The following is a 14,499-nucleotide window of genomic DNA, read 5'->3' as shown; positions in this document are numbered from 1 at the left end:
CATGCCTTCGTCTTCATATCAGAGGTGCTTCTCATCCAAATCTTCTCCGTCCAGGAATAAATAGAAGCAGCAACGCCCTCAGAAACCTCATGCGTCTGCTTCGGCCAAATCGACCCAGTCTTTTTGATGGGCTACTTGAGAGCATAGTTGCAATTCGATTACATCAGCCTCTCCCTCAGCCAATTGGGAGTCCTCTCCAACTTTATTTCCATTGTTGGTAGTTGATCACCTCAGACCTCTGGATTCTACAGATCATTCAAGAGAGTTACTGTTCTATTGTCCCTTGATACTTAAATTTTGGAGATCCATTTGGGGTTAAGTGAATAAAATATTGGAAAATCCAGTGGCATTGATGTATGATACCGTGCTATTTAGCACGTTAATGAGGGCTAAAAGCCCAATATCTTCCCATAATAATAAACTTCTCTTTATTATGACGGGAGTTGCTATACAACTTATTTTGAAGAACTGGAAAAACTGGGACCAGTTAAATTATAATTTCTGGTGGGAATCTTTATGCCACATTTTTAAAATGGAATGTATGATTGCTATACAGCAGGGTCATTAAAGGAAATTTAAGGAAGTTTGGGAGCCATTGACAGAATTCTGTAAGGCGTGATTACAGATTTTGTCCTTTGAACATACACGTCCAGGGTGGGGAAATACTTTTAATTTAATTATGGTTGAGTGCAATTGTTGGGTATATAGAAGGGGGGAAGGTACATGTATTTTGTTATAAAATATAATTTGATTGAATTTAAGTGCTGTTAAAGTGTAAAATATCTATATAATATGTTGCACTTATTTTAAGCTTTAAAATGAACAAAGATATTTTTTTTAAAAAAAAGAGAGTTATTCTTTTCATTTTAGTACTGTTCCTCCAGATCATACTCCAAGAGAGTCTGTTTTGAAACCCTCACCAGTCCTCCCTTCTTCAGGAAATCGATTCTCCTCCTCAATACCATTGAGAAGGTTCCTGCAGATCAGCAGAACTGGGGGTTTTACTCCCGCTATTTTCTAGTCCCGAAGAAGATAGGAGGTCTCCATCCTATTTTAGATCTCGGAGCCCTCAACAAAATTCTTGTCAAGGAAAAGCTTTGGATGATATCTCTAGCCACTCTATATCCCTTCTTGGCTCAAAATGATTGGCTATGCTCTCAAGATCTCAAGGAAGCCTACACTCATATCTCCATTCATCCGGCTTATAGGAAGTACCTTAGATTTCAAGTGAATACCACCACTATCAATACAAGGTTCTACCTTTCAACCTGGCATCCTCTCCCAGAGTCTTCATTAAGTGCCTGGTGGTAGTGGCACCGGCCTTGAGATCTCAGGGCCTTCAAGTCTTCCCCTATCTAGACGACTGGCTCATCATAGATCCTTCATCTCAAAGTGTGCTGTTAGTGACAAATCAGACTATATTATTTCTTCAGAATTTAGGGTTCGAGATCAACTTCTCCAAATCATAGCTTCGACCAACTCAGAAGCTCCAGTTCATCGGAGCTCTGCTCGACACAACTCAGCTCAGGGTGTTTCTTCCTCAATGTCAAGATGCTTTAATTCAACTTTGTCATCATATTGCCCAGCTTCAGTCAATTTCAGCCAGGCGCAAAATGATTCTGTCATATAGCTTCCACAGTGCACATGACTCCCTTTGCGAGGCTGCACCTCCAGATGCCTCAATGGTCTCTGGCTTCACAGTAGTCTCAAGCTCTCAACCCACTCTCACAACACATTTTTATCACCTCGTCTCTTCATTGATCGCTTCAGTGGTGAATGAACTCTTCCAATCTTTCCAGAGGTCTGTTGTTTCACATGACTCCTCATCAAAAAGTTCTGACCTTGGATTTTTCAACCTATGTGTGGGGAGCTCATCTGGATGGCCTTTGCATTCAAGGTCACTGGTCCCCTAGAGAAAAATGTTTTCACATAAATCTTTTGGAACTTAGAGCAATTTACTATGCCCTCAGAGCTTTTCAGCATCTAGTAGTCAATCATGTCCTTCTAGTCCAAACGGACAATCAAGTCGGCATGCAAGGAGGAATGGGGTCTCTCCTTCTCTGTCAAGAGGTGCAGAAGATCTGGCTTTGGGCAAGTGCTCGCAACATCTTTCTCAAAGCAGTCTATATTCAGGAGGAACAGAATTTCTTAGCAGACAAGCTCAGCAGAATTCTTCAACTTCATGAATGGATGCTCAACTCAGCAGCTCTCCATCTCATTTTCTCACAGTGGAGGACTGCTCAAGTGGATTTGTTTGCATCCCCCCACAACAACAAGTTGCCCCAGTTCTGTTCAGACTGTACACTTCTCATCACCTGGAGGCAGAGGCTTTTCTTCTGGACTGGATGCACAAGTTTCTCTATGCGTTTCCACCCATTCCTCTCAATCTCAAGACACTTGTCAAAGTCAAGCAGGAGTCAGCCACCATAATACTTATAGCTCCTTGGTGGCTATGATGAGTTGAGCAGTCATTTTCCCATCACATTGCCAGGACCTGCAGTGCTCCAGGCCAGGTTTTCTAACAACCCTCTCTGTATTCATACACATATAAACTTCTAGACACTCTTGAAGGTATAATGAACACATTTATTGGTATACAGGACTTGAGTCTGTTCCTTCACAAGCTCAGAGAAACCAAAATTCTATACTTTAAGTTCAGTCTCTTAGTCCAGTGTAACAGTTTGTTCTATAGACAGTATCAGTTCCCATTCAGTGCTTAATCAGTTAATCAGCTCTTAGCAATTTCAATACCTGCGTGGTTTACCTCAGCCACACCAGATATTAGCTGTTCTTTTCAAAGTAGTGTTAGGCTCTTCAGCACACAGCCTCGACCAAATAATAATTGTCTTACCTTAACCAGCACCTTTGCTATCCAAGCTTCTAATACATTCAGCAGGCTTCTCATTCGGCCAAGCACAACACCACTCACCATACCAGCTCTTCCAAGTAATCTTTCCCAATCTTCTTAGCTTCCCCCGAGGTTCTCCTTAACCCATGGCTTCTGAACCTTCTCTGCTCAGGGAAATCTCTATGTGGAGGCTCTCATCTTCCCACAAGAGACCCTCTCCTAGGGCCTCTCACAAGAACCTCTCAGAATGAATCCCAGACTGGGCATATGAAGCTGTTCCTGCCTGGGTTCCACCCCATGACTCAGCAGGGTAGCCTGTTCATGCAATTCATCGCCACCTGCTGAATTAGGGTTGAGCTCTGAGCTATAAAGCTCAATGCATCTTGGACCCTGTAGTTCAGTGTCACCTGCAGGATGAGGATTGAACTCTGGACTACAGAGCTCAATGCATTCTGGACCCTGTAGTTTACCTACTAATTGGCCAGCACTCTCTACTGCTCACAATATCACTCGTGAAGGAGAATCCCCAACTCCCTCACATAACTCCCCCTCTTAGCTCACCCCTCATAGGTAGAGCAATTGCTTCCACTAGGGGTCCCTTCCAAACAGGAAAAGAGTAGAACCCACTTAGGGAACCTAGAACTCTAATCATTATTAGTAACCTCTAGGACTGCCCCAATGCTGCAACCCCTTCTATTACACTCCATTCCTCATGCACACACAAGTGATCAGGGCACATGAAGCACAGCAGCCATTGGGCCCCATCACGCCAATGGCCTTGCAATTTGAAAACCAGACTGTCCACACTCTTCCTGGAACTCTTCTCCATTGGTACCAGGCCTTCTTGAATTTCTGGCTGTCTTAGTTGCAAAGTCTTCTGTCTTTTCTTTGGGCACACCCGCCTGCACCATTGCAGCTCCTGCTATGCCCATCTTTTCTTCTTCCTGAAGATCCAAGTAGTCATTGGGCTACAGGTCATCCCCTCCTGGTTTCCTTCTCCCACTGGAAAGTCTTGAACCAATACTTTCTTTGACTTTCGCCACACTCGACCCCTGGCAACTTTATCAATTCTGCCCATAGACTTGGGTTTTGGTTTAGGACTATGGTTATCTTTTAAATCCAAATTAGAGTCTTTTCTTGCTTTAGTTTTAGCTTTCTCTCAGCTCTTTTCCTCAGAATTTGTAGGTTTTGCTTTCCTCAAAGCAGCCCAACATGTTTTATCCCCCTCAGATTTGGGCTCCAGTCCCCTCCTTGGATTTACTCCACTTTCTTCCAAAGTATTTATTCTTTTCAGGTGAGCTTCCCGGAACTCCATCCAGGGAGTTTTGTCAGGTCCCATAGCTTGTCACTCTTTCTTATCTGTGGTTATTTTACTAGCATCAGGGCTTCTAGATGTAGGATAGAACTGGACTGTAAACCCTAGTGGATAACCACCTTTGGATAACTCCATTAGGGCATGGAGAAAGTGGAGAGGGACAGATTCTTCAAACTTTCGAAAACTACAAGAACGAGAGGGCATTCAGAAAAGTTGAAAGGGGACAGATTCAAATCCAATGCTAGGAAGTTTTTCTTCACCCAACAGGAGGTCGCCAAGTCCACTTTCTGTGGGTCATCCTGGCTTGCCTCTTTTACCCCTACCAGGGCATTGTGAAGCCACTTCCCTGGATCCTGGGCCGATTCATCTTCCACTCGCTGGACATCTGTCTGTATCAGCTGCTCCTCTTTCTCTGAAGTTTCTCCTCAGCTGCCTTTAAACTGTGCACGAATTTCGAAAGTTCTTCTACTAGTTGACTCATCTCTCTCAACTTTTGGTCTATTTGGCAACTGAGGGCATTTCTTTCCTTTTTTAATTCCTCAGTGATTTTCTTCAAGTCATTTTCTCTGGACTGGCTAGCCTGTAAATCCTGCTCCAAGCTCCAAAGCCTCTGGTTCAACTCATCAACCTCCTTTTCCAAAATAATTTTTGATGCTGAGACTTTGTCGTAATCAAACTGAAGCACCTTGCAGTCACTTCTAACTTGTAGCAATTCCGGACATAGTTACCCTTTCATTTGATTAAACTTTTTGCTTCGAGTTTTGAGCTGACACTGTGCCTCCAGCAACTGCTGAGACAACACCGTATGTTCCTCTCTTAGGTATTCCTGTTGAATGCTTGCTTCTCTTTTTTCCACCTCCTTCTTCTGGTGGCAAAGTTCTTGCACACTTTCCTGGAGCTTGCCATCCAGTTCTTCTAATCCCCTGGCCTTAACTATCATTGCCTCACACTTCTGCATGGCCTCATATAGCTGCCCCTGGGGCCTGGTATACTGCCAGCCTGGCATTGTCGCTGACAACTCCTGTTACAGTGCTCCACTTTAGCATCTGTAGCCTCTGCCTTTGCTTGATAACCATCACTGTAGGCTATCAACAGGCTAACTTGGTCCTTCAACATCTGGGATACTTGCTGCTCTTCAGCTCCTTCTCCAGGTCTGTCAGTTTCTTTGTTTTCTTGGCTACCTCCTTGGTCAGCCTTTTCTCTATCTCCTCACAGTAGTCAATTGGGACACTCTTTTATAATTGCTCTTACAATTTCTGCACCTTGCCGGTTATTTCTTTCTTCTCTCGCTCCCAACTGGTTTTCTCTTTCACCATTGGGCGACATTCTTCCTTAAGTTGAGCTCTCTCACAGTGCAGGGTTTCCACCAGCAATTCTAGCTGCCTGCACTGTTCATGTGCCTGGCTGATGTCAACCAAAGCATTCTCACGTTGCTCCTCTGCAACCTGGGTGAGCTCTCTTGCCTTTTTTCCTTCCATAACTAATTCTGCCATCTGCAACTGCAGAATTGCATTTGAAGATTCCACTTGGGCTACCTGCTCCTGGAGCTGGGTAGTCCTCTGTCTCCTGCTTCAGGCAGATGCTTAACTTCATAGCTTCCTGTATTATAGCTTTCTGCTGAGCTTGTAGCCAAACATTCTGGCTCTGACACCATTCTCTCTCTTTCTCAAGCTGTTCTTTCGATAGGTAGATGATGGCAATGTCCAAGGAGTTAAGCTCCTCCACCCATGATTATATTTCTGTTAGTGCCAAGTCCCTCTCCTGGAACTGGGTATTCTGCTCCTCTGTCTCCTTAGACTCCTGGTCTAGGACCATCTGGCGTGTGACGTTCTCTGCCTCCACACTCCGCAATGCATTTTCACTTTCTCATACTTTTTCCTTCTGACTTTTTAACTGGTCTTCCAACACTACCAGTTGCTCTTGGAGGACTTTCTTCTCCCCCTTTAACTGGAATGCACAGCCAGCAGCTTCCCTCTGTTCTTCTATTAAATCATCAATAAAGCGGTTAGCTGCCTCCAGCTCACTAGCCAGATCCCGAGGCGGGCTTTGAACCTCCACCTAGTACTCCTTCACTTGTGAGGGAGAATCCCCGACTCCCTCACAGTGGCCCAGGCAGCCTTGGTTCTCCCTTCTACTTCAACTCAGTATGAAGGAGCTAATACTTCTGCCAATTTTTCCATCTTCTCAGGCAGAATCATGGTTCTCTTTTACATCCCAACCTTTAGTCTTCACACTTGACAGCTTGGTATTTCTCAGGCTGAGTTCAGCTGATCTTCACCTTTCTCTGCCTATCAAACTCATATTGGAAGCTTTCAGAAAACTGGCTATTCAGTAGTGTTACCAGCACAAATAGACCCATTTTTCTGCTTGGGGTTTTCTTCCTCTTCGGGATCTGAAATCCATCTTTGTTTCCTCGTTTTTCGATTATGTCCTCTATTTATCTGACTCTGGCCTCAAATCCACATCTATTAGTGCTATCACTGCCTTTCATCAGCCACTGACTGGAAAACCTCTTACTGCTCATCCTCTTGTCTCTAGATCCATGAAAGGTCTTTTCAATGTTAAACAACCTCTCAAACCACCTCCAGTGGTTTGGGATCTCAATGTGGTTCTTGCTACGTTGATGAAGCCTCCATTTGAACCAATGTCTATGGCTCATCTCAAATACCTTACTTGGAAAGTTGTCTTTCTCATTTCACTCACTTCTGCCAGAAGAGTTAGTGAATTTCAAGCACTAGTGGCGGACTCACCATTTATAGTGTTCCACCATGACAAGGTTGTGCTTCACACTTATCTAAAGTTCCTTCCTAAGGTCATTACTTAATTTCATCTTAATCAATCAATTGTTCTTCCAGTATTTTTTCCTAAGCCTCACTCTCATTCAGGAGAAACGGCTCTTCACACTTTGGACTGTAAACGGGCATTGGCCTACTATCTCAACAGGACAAAGCCGCATAGAACGTATCCTCAACTTTTTGTCTCCTTTGATCATAACAAGTTGGGTCATACTGTTTCAAAGAGAACAATTTCCAATTGGTTTGCTGCAGTGATCTCCAGGCTGGGCTACAACTGGGGAGTTGTGTCACAGCCCATAAAATTCAAGCTATGGCAGCTTCAGTAGCTTTTCTTTGCTCTAACCCTATTGATGAGATCTGTAAAGCTGCTACTTGATCCTCGGTTCATACTTTCACCTCTCATTACTGTCTGGAATCTTATTCCAGACAGGATGGGCACTTCGGTCATGCAGTATTGCAAAATTTGTTTCCCTAAAGGCCAATCTTCTCATCATCCCATTCTGGTTAGCTTGGAGGTCACCCATATGTGAGAATATTCTGCCTGCTTGTCCTGGGATAAAGCACAGTTACTTACCGTGTTATCCAGGGACAGCAGGCAGATATTCTCATATCCCACCCACCTCCACTGGTTGGTACTGGGCTTGATGGACCATTGGTCTGACTCAGTAAGGTTATTCTTATGTTCCGCTATGGGCGGTCCTGATCTTGCTGTCTATGCCAGAGGGGGCCGATCATACTGTTGATGCTGGGGCCCGACGTCGCCATTTGGAAAAAAAATCTGAAAGAATAAGGTGAGTAAGTGGTGACTTGTGCGAAAGTGAGGGGAAGGGAAGTATATGGGCCTAGGGTAGAGGCTTGGAGCTGGAGAGAGAGAGAAAGTTGCAGTCGGGCAGATGATGAAGGTAGGGAGAGAGAGTAGGGGGCAGGACAGATGATGGAAATAGAGAGAGAGAGAAGGGGGCAGGGCAGATGATAGAAGTGGGGAGAAGGGAGAAACAGAATATGATTGTTATGCTTTTCTAACTTGTATCTCCACTCATTCTCTTTGCAGAACATGGGATCTGCTCTTGTGGTCAGTGCATTTGTAAGGCTGGATGGTTTGGAAAATTGTGCCAGCATACTGGAAAATGTAATATGACAGACAAAGAAAGCAAAAGTTTATGTGAATCAGCAGAAGGCCTACTGTGTTCAGGAAAGGGTAAGCATCTGAACTTAAGCAACTTGAAGTAAATGAAATCAAAGCATCTAGATAATCAGTGTAGTTTTGTTTATTACATTTACTATTATGTTGTTTTTACGCTATCCTAGAAGTAATCATAGGAAAGGCAATTTTCAAAATCAGCAAAAAAGTTTTCAGCTAGTCTGTTTAATTGGGTAACTAAAAATGGATGTGTACTTGATTTAGGTATTCCTAAGAATGAGATTGGGGGAAGGCAACAGCATACATAATTTTGTATTTTCAAAACTGCATGCAATGTTTTGGCTGAAATCCAAATCCTAAACGTAGGTATGTTTTTCCTGTGAATTTTTTTTAAGATAAAATATGTACTTTCCTTTTCAAAATTAGTTGATTCATTTGCAGATAAAAGTACTGATGGACTCTGCACTTGTCCATATAGTGGACTGAATATCACACCTGTATGATATAGTGGACTGAATATCACACCTGTAAGCCAGATGCCAGCCACAGCTCAGATAATTGCAACATTACCTGCATAGGTACCAGTACTGGATGTTGGGGCCTAAGTCAGCATTTAAAACTATGCTGGCCAATGCCAGCTGAATATTGACTAGTATGTATGCAACATTCCTTTTGTGAACGTTCCTGAGTTTGGGACCTAATCTAGCAGGAGCGACCCACCCCCTTCCCCCAGGCCTAGGGTTACCAGACATCTGGATTTACTTGGACATATCCTCTTTTTAGAGGACAGTCCAGGCATCCAGATGGCTTTTCAAAACCCGGCACTTTGTCTGGTTTTGAAAAGCACTGAGATTAGGGCCATATCTGGAGGGCATCTGCGCATGAGTATGACATCAGCATGTTGCATCCACACATGTGCAGATGCCCTCCAGACATGGCCCTGAAGAAACGAGGTTTGTGTGGGGCTGGGGTTGGGAGGTGGAATGAGGCAGGGTTGTGGGTGGAACGGGGTGGGACCAGGACAGAACAGGGTGGGGCCACAGTTGAACGGGACAGGGCCATGCATACTCTTTTTTCCAGGCAAAATCTGGTAACCCTACCCAGGCCAGCCTGTCCATGCATAGTGTCTCTGCCTGAGGTAGAAGGGATTTATTTAGCAGGTGAGATTTCCCTCCCTTCTCCCTAGGAATTTTCAACAAACATTACTTAGAACTTTCTTCCCCACTCAGATATTAAGAACCTTTCAAGTTAAGCATGCTGTGGTGGTCAGTATTGTCTGAAGCCTCAGCCTGAATGAGTGCTGTCGACCTAGATTACAATAATCAAAATGGGCTAAAATCAATGTTTGTACTATAAACCTGAATAAATCAGAATCAAAATAACACGAATTTGGCTAGGCTTCCATAGAACTCGGACTACTTTTGTAGTAACTGCTTAACTTGTATTTGGGATTTGGGATTCACTCTGCACTACCCTGACAGGTTTCAAAGAGCAGAGAAATCACTCTTGACTTCTGTGGTAAGCAAATTAATGGAAACACTTAAAAAAAAGAAAATAGTGAAGTTTTTGGAATCCAGTGAATTACAGGACCAGAGGCAACATGGATTCACTAGAGATAGGTGTTGTCAGACAAATCTAATCAATGTCTTTGACAGGGTGACCAGAGAACTGGATACAGGGAGTGCGCTAGATGTGGTATATTTAGGTTTTAGCAAAGCCTTTGACAGTGTTCCACACAAACGTCTAATAAATAAACGGAGTGCTCTTGGAATGGGCCCCAAAGTGACAGGCTGTGTCAGAAACTGGTTTAATGGAAGGTGACAGATGGTAGTGGTCAATGGAGATCGCTCTGAGGAAAGGGATGTTACCAGTGTTGTGCCTCAAGGTTCTGATCTTGGGCCTATTTTTTTTAACATTTTTATAAACGATATTGATGCAGGGCTATTGGGTAAGATTTGCCTCTTTGTGGAGGATACCAAAATCTGCAATAGAATAAACATTCTCTTTCATTTGAAAGGAAGCTCTGGAATGAGAGGGCATAGGATGACGTTATGAGGTGATAGGCGGCGTTCTGATTTCTTGTTCTTATCTTCCTACAGGACAGGACAGGATCGGGAGACAGCAGGGAGGAAGCCAGGACAGAGAGGACTGAGAGGAGAGACGCAGGGGAAGCCAGGAAGGGAGGAAGGCTGATCGGGGCAGCGGCGAGAGATAGCTCCGCCCACCCCCTCCGCGTCAGAGGTCGCTTCGGTGCCCAGGCTCCCCCCTTAAAAGGCAGGAAGCCTGAGCACGAGGCAGACCGCGGCGGCGTTCTGATTTCTTGTTCTTATCTTCCTACAGGACAGGACAGGATCGGGAGACAGCAGGGAGGAAGCCAGGACAGAGAGGACTGAGAGGAGAGACGCAGGGGAAGCCAGGAAGGGAGGAAGGCTGATCGGGGCAGCGGCGAGAGATAGCTCCGCCCACCCCCTCCGCGTCAGAGGTCGCTTCGGTGCCCAGGCTCCCCCCTTAAAAGGCAGGAAGCCTGAGCACGAGGCAGACCGCGGCGGCGTTCTGATTTCTTGTTCTTATCTTCCTACAGGACAGGACAGGATCGGGAGACAGCAGGGAGGAAGCCAGGGCAGAGAGGACTGAGAGGAGAGACGCAGGGGAAGCCAGGAAGGGAGGAAGGCTGATCGGGGCAGCGGCGAGAGATAGCTCCGCCCACCCCCTCCGCGTCAGAGGTCGCTTCGGTGCCCAGGCTCCCCCCTTAAAAGGCAGGAAGCCTGAGCACGAGGCAGACCGCGGCGGCGTTCTGATTTCTTGTTCTTATCTTCCTACAGGACAGGACAGGATCGGGAGACAGCAGGGAGGAAGCCAGGACAGAGAGGACTGAGAGGAGAGACGCAGGGGAAGCCAGGAAGGGAGGAAGGCTGATCGGGGCAGCGGCGAGAGATAGCTCCGCCCACCCCCTCCGCGTCAGAGGTCGCTTCGGTGCCCAGGCTCCCCCCTTAAAAGGGGGCGTGCCAACGGCGCGCGGCCGTTCGGCGCGCGGCCGTTCGGCGCGCGGCGAAGGCGAGCGGTAAAGGCGCTCGCCTTAGCGAGGGCGCCTTTGCGAAGGAGCCGAGAGAAGGAGCCAGGAGTCCAGGCTGCTCAGCAGCAAATCCAATCTTCAATCTTCTTAAAAATCTTCAATCTTCTTAAAACTTAAAAAAAAAAAAAAAAAAAAAATTTTCTTCTATATTCACTATTTCTCTCTCTCTACTTCTCTACCTAGACACGAGTCGGGAAGGAAACATGGATGCAGCAGAAGGCCAGCGAAGCTTTCCAGTATACTGCATTGACTATCACATGTATGACTACCTACCTTCCGGGAGGCAGGCCTACATATGCGGTCGATGTCAGGAACTGGCTAGCCTTAGGAGGGAGGTCGGGAGACTGCAGATCAAGGTACAGGAACTGGAGGGACTCCGCTCCATAGAGGACCCAAGGGAATTTGAACCAACTGAGGACACCACCATAGAAATCCACATCAACGAACAGGTCAGAGAGCTTGAAAGATTCATCGACGAGGCCTGCAGGATGGTGGAGACACAGGATTACCCGCTCCCCAGAAGGGAACAATCGGATGGAGGGCAGGACCCGCCAGGAGCCACCAGGACCCACCAAGAGCCGAGGGCGAGGAACCTTGCAGAGGAACCAACCAGGAGAATGAAGGATCGGAGGACCCAATCATCGACACAGACCTGAGACCCAGGAGGAAGCTGAGGGGAGGAAAATCTGCTATCGTGGTGGGAGACTCAATCCTGAGAGAGGTGGACAGTCACATAGCAGGAGGCAGATCGGACCGCCTAGTGACATGTCTCCCAGGGGCGAGGACAAAGGACATCTCCGACAGAATCGAGAGAATCATGGAGGGAGCTGAGACAGAGGACACAGCAGTGATAATCCACGTCGGAACAAATGACGTCAGCAGAAGGAATTTCAACATGACTACACTGACCGAGCATTTTAAGATCCTGGGGAGGAAACTGAAGCTGAGGACGGGGAAGATAGCCTTCTCGGAGATCCTACCAGTACCAAGGGCAGATGCGAGGAGGCAGACCGAGCTGCAGGCAACAAATGGATGGCTAAGGCGATGGTGTGACGAGGAGGGTTTCCTCTTTGTACGGAACTGGTCAACCTTCCTGGGGAAAAAACAAACTCTACAGGAAAGATGGACTGCATTTGAGCACGGCTGGGACGAGGATGCTGGCACGTAACATCCAGACCTGCATAGACATGACTTTAAACTGATAACAAGGGGAAAGCCGACAGTCGATCGGACCTCGACACATCGGACCACAGTATCGAGCAAGGATACTGAGACAGGAACTGGAAATAGTGGGCTAGAGACAAAATGGACGCTTTATGGGCATAAACCCAAAGATGCAGCACAGGGACCCGAGGGGAAATTAAAGCTAAAGAGTAAGACAAAGAGGAAGCAGCCGGAACCAGAGAGCTATCAAAGAACAAAGAAGCAGGCAGAGGACAGGATAGACAGACCACAAGAGGCAGCACAGGAGACAAACAGAAGCAACAAATCAAGAGTAGATCCAAAAGAAAAGGTAACAAACTGGGACTTAAAATGCCTATATACAAATGCTAGGAGTCTAAGGACTAAAATGGGGGAGCTAGAAGTTATAGCCGGAAATAAGGACCTAGACATAATTGGAATCACAGAGACATGGTGGTCGGAGGACAACAAATGGGATGTGGCCCTACCAGGGTACAAACTCTACAGGAGGGACAGGGCACACAAGAAGGGGGGAGGAATAGCACTGTATATAAAGGACTCTATTCCTTCATCCAGAACAGAATCAACAATAAGGGCAGACGGTCTGGAGTCATTATGGGTTAAGCTGACAGGAGGGGAAGGAGCTGACATCAAATTGGGACTGTACTATCGACCACCAGGACAGCCAGACGCAATCGACCTGGACCTGGAGGCCGAACTGAGACAGATGAGCAAAAGTGGAAGAGTGGTGGTTATGGGGGATTTCAACTATCCAGGAATAGACTGGGACATTGGGCACTCAAATTGCACGAAAGAAACTATATTCCTAGAGGCGATAAGGGACTGTTTCATGGAGCAGCTGGTCACGGAACCAACGCGAGGGGAGGCCACCCTAGACCTAATCCTCAACGGGCTAGAGGGACCCGCAAAGGAAGTGGTGGTACTAGCACCGTTAGGAAACAGCGATCACAACATGATCCAGTACAAATTAAAAATGGGAACATCAAAGGTGAAAAGAACCACAACGACTGCACTCAACTTCAGAAAAGGAAACTACAAGGTCATGAGGAAAATGGTACGAAAAAAGCTCAATAACAACTCAGGGAAGGTGAAGACCGTAAAGGAAGCCTGGACACTGCTTAAAGGCACAGTGCTCGGGGCACAAGACCTGTGTGTCCCAAGGTTTAGGAAAGGGTGCAAAAAAAATCGATCTAGAAACCCAGCATGGATAACAACTGCAGTTAAAAAGGCGATAAGCGACAAGAAATCATCCTTCAAAAAATGCAAAAAGGAACCAACAAAGGAAAACCAGGTAGAGCACAAAAGACACCAGAAACAATGTCATCAAGAGGTCAGGAAAGCAAAGAGAGAATATGAGGAAAAATTGGCAGGAGAAGCAAGAAACTTCAAACCCTTCTTCAGGTATGTGAAAGGGAAACAGCCAGCCAGAGAGGAAGTGGGACCACTGGACGACGGAGACAGGAAAGGAGCGATAATAGAGGAAAAAGAGATAGCTGACAGGTTAAACGAATTCTTCTTGTCAGTCTTCACCAGAGAGGACACATCCAATATTCCGGAACCCGAGGTAATTATGAACGGAGAACACGATGAAAGGCTGGTACAACTAGAGGTAAGCAAAGAGGATGTCCTCAGACAGATAGACAGACTGAAGAGCGACAAATCACCAGGCCCGGACGGCATCCACCCAAGGGTACTAAAAGAACTGAGAAACGAAATAGCAGAGACATTTCGCCAAATATGCAACCTCTCCCTAAAGACAGGGGAGATCCCAGAGGACTGGAAAATAGCAAATGTCACACCCATCTTTAAGAAGGGATCAAGGGGTGACCCGGGAAACTATAGGCCTGTAAGCTTGACCTCAGTTCCAGGGAAGATGATGGAAGCAATGGTAAAGGACAAAATCTGTGAACACATAGAAAACAATGGACAACTGAAGGCGAGTCAGCATGGCTTCTGCAAGGGAAGGTCATGCCTCACGAACTTGCTGCACTTCTTTGAGGGAATAAACAACCAGATGGATAAGGGGGAATCCATAGACATCATTTACCTTGACTTCCAAAAAGCCTTCGACAAGGTACCTCACGAGCGGCTACTTAAAAAGCTGTGGAACCATGGGGTGCAAGG

At 46.2% G+C, this 14,499-nt stretch overlaps 1 protein-coding gene across 5 annotated transcripts in view; it reads left to right on the top strand.

Annotated features, from left to right (window-relative positions):
• Positions 1-14,499, top strand: part of ITGBL1 (integrin subunit beta like 1) — a 541,162-nt gene that overhangs the window by 430,665 nt on the left and 95,998 nt on the right. For all 5 annotated transcript variants that reach the window (XR_004539893.1, XR_004539894.1, XR_004539892.1 and 2 more), the window contains exon 9: positions 8,010-8,156. Coding sequence is in view for 2 of the 5 variants with exons in the window: in XM_033948882.1 (XP_033804773.1) it covers positions 8,010-8,156 (147 nt within the window). In the remaining 3 variants the exon portion in view is untranslated. The remainder of the gene's footprint in view (positions 1-8,009; positions 8,157-14,499) is intronic.

The sequence above is a fragment of the Geotrypetes seraphini genome, chromosome 6, assembly GCF_902459505.1.
Source record: "Geotrypetes seraphini chromosome 6, aGeoSer1.1, whole genome shotgun sequence".
NCBI classification, from domain to species: domain Eukaryota; kingdom Metazoa; phylum Chordata; class Amphibia; order Gymnophiona; family Dermophiidae; genus Geotrypetes; species Geotrypetes seraphini.
Note: the sequence above shows the minus strand (reverse complement) of the source record. Positions and strands in the feature narration are given on the sequence as shown.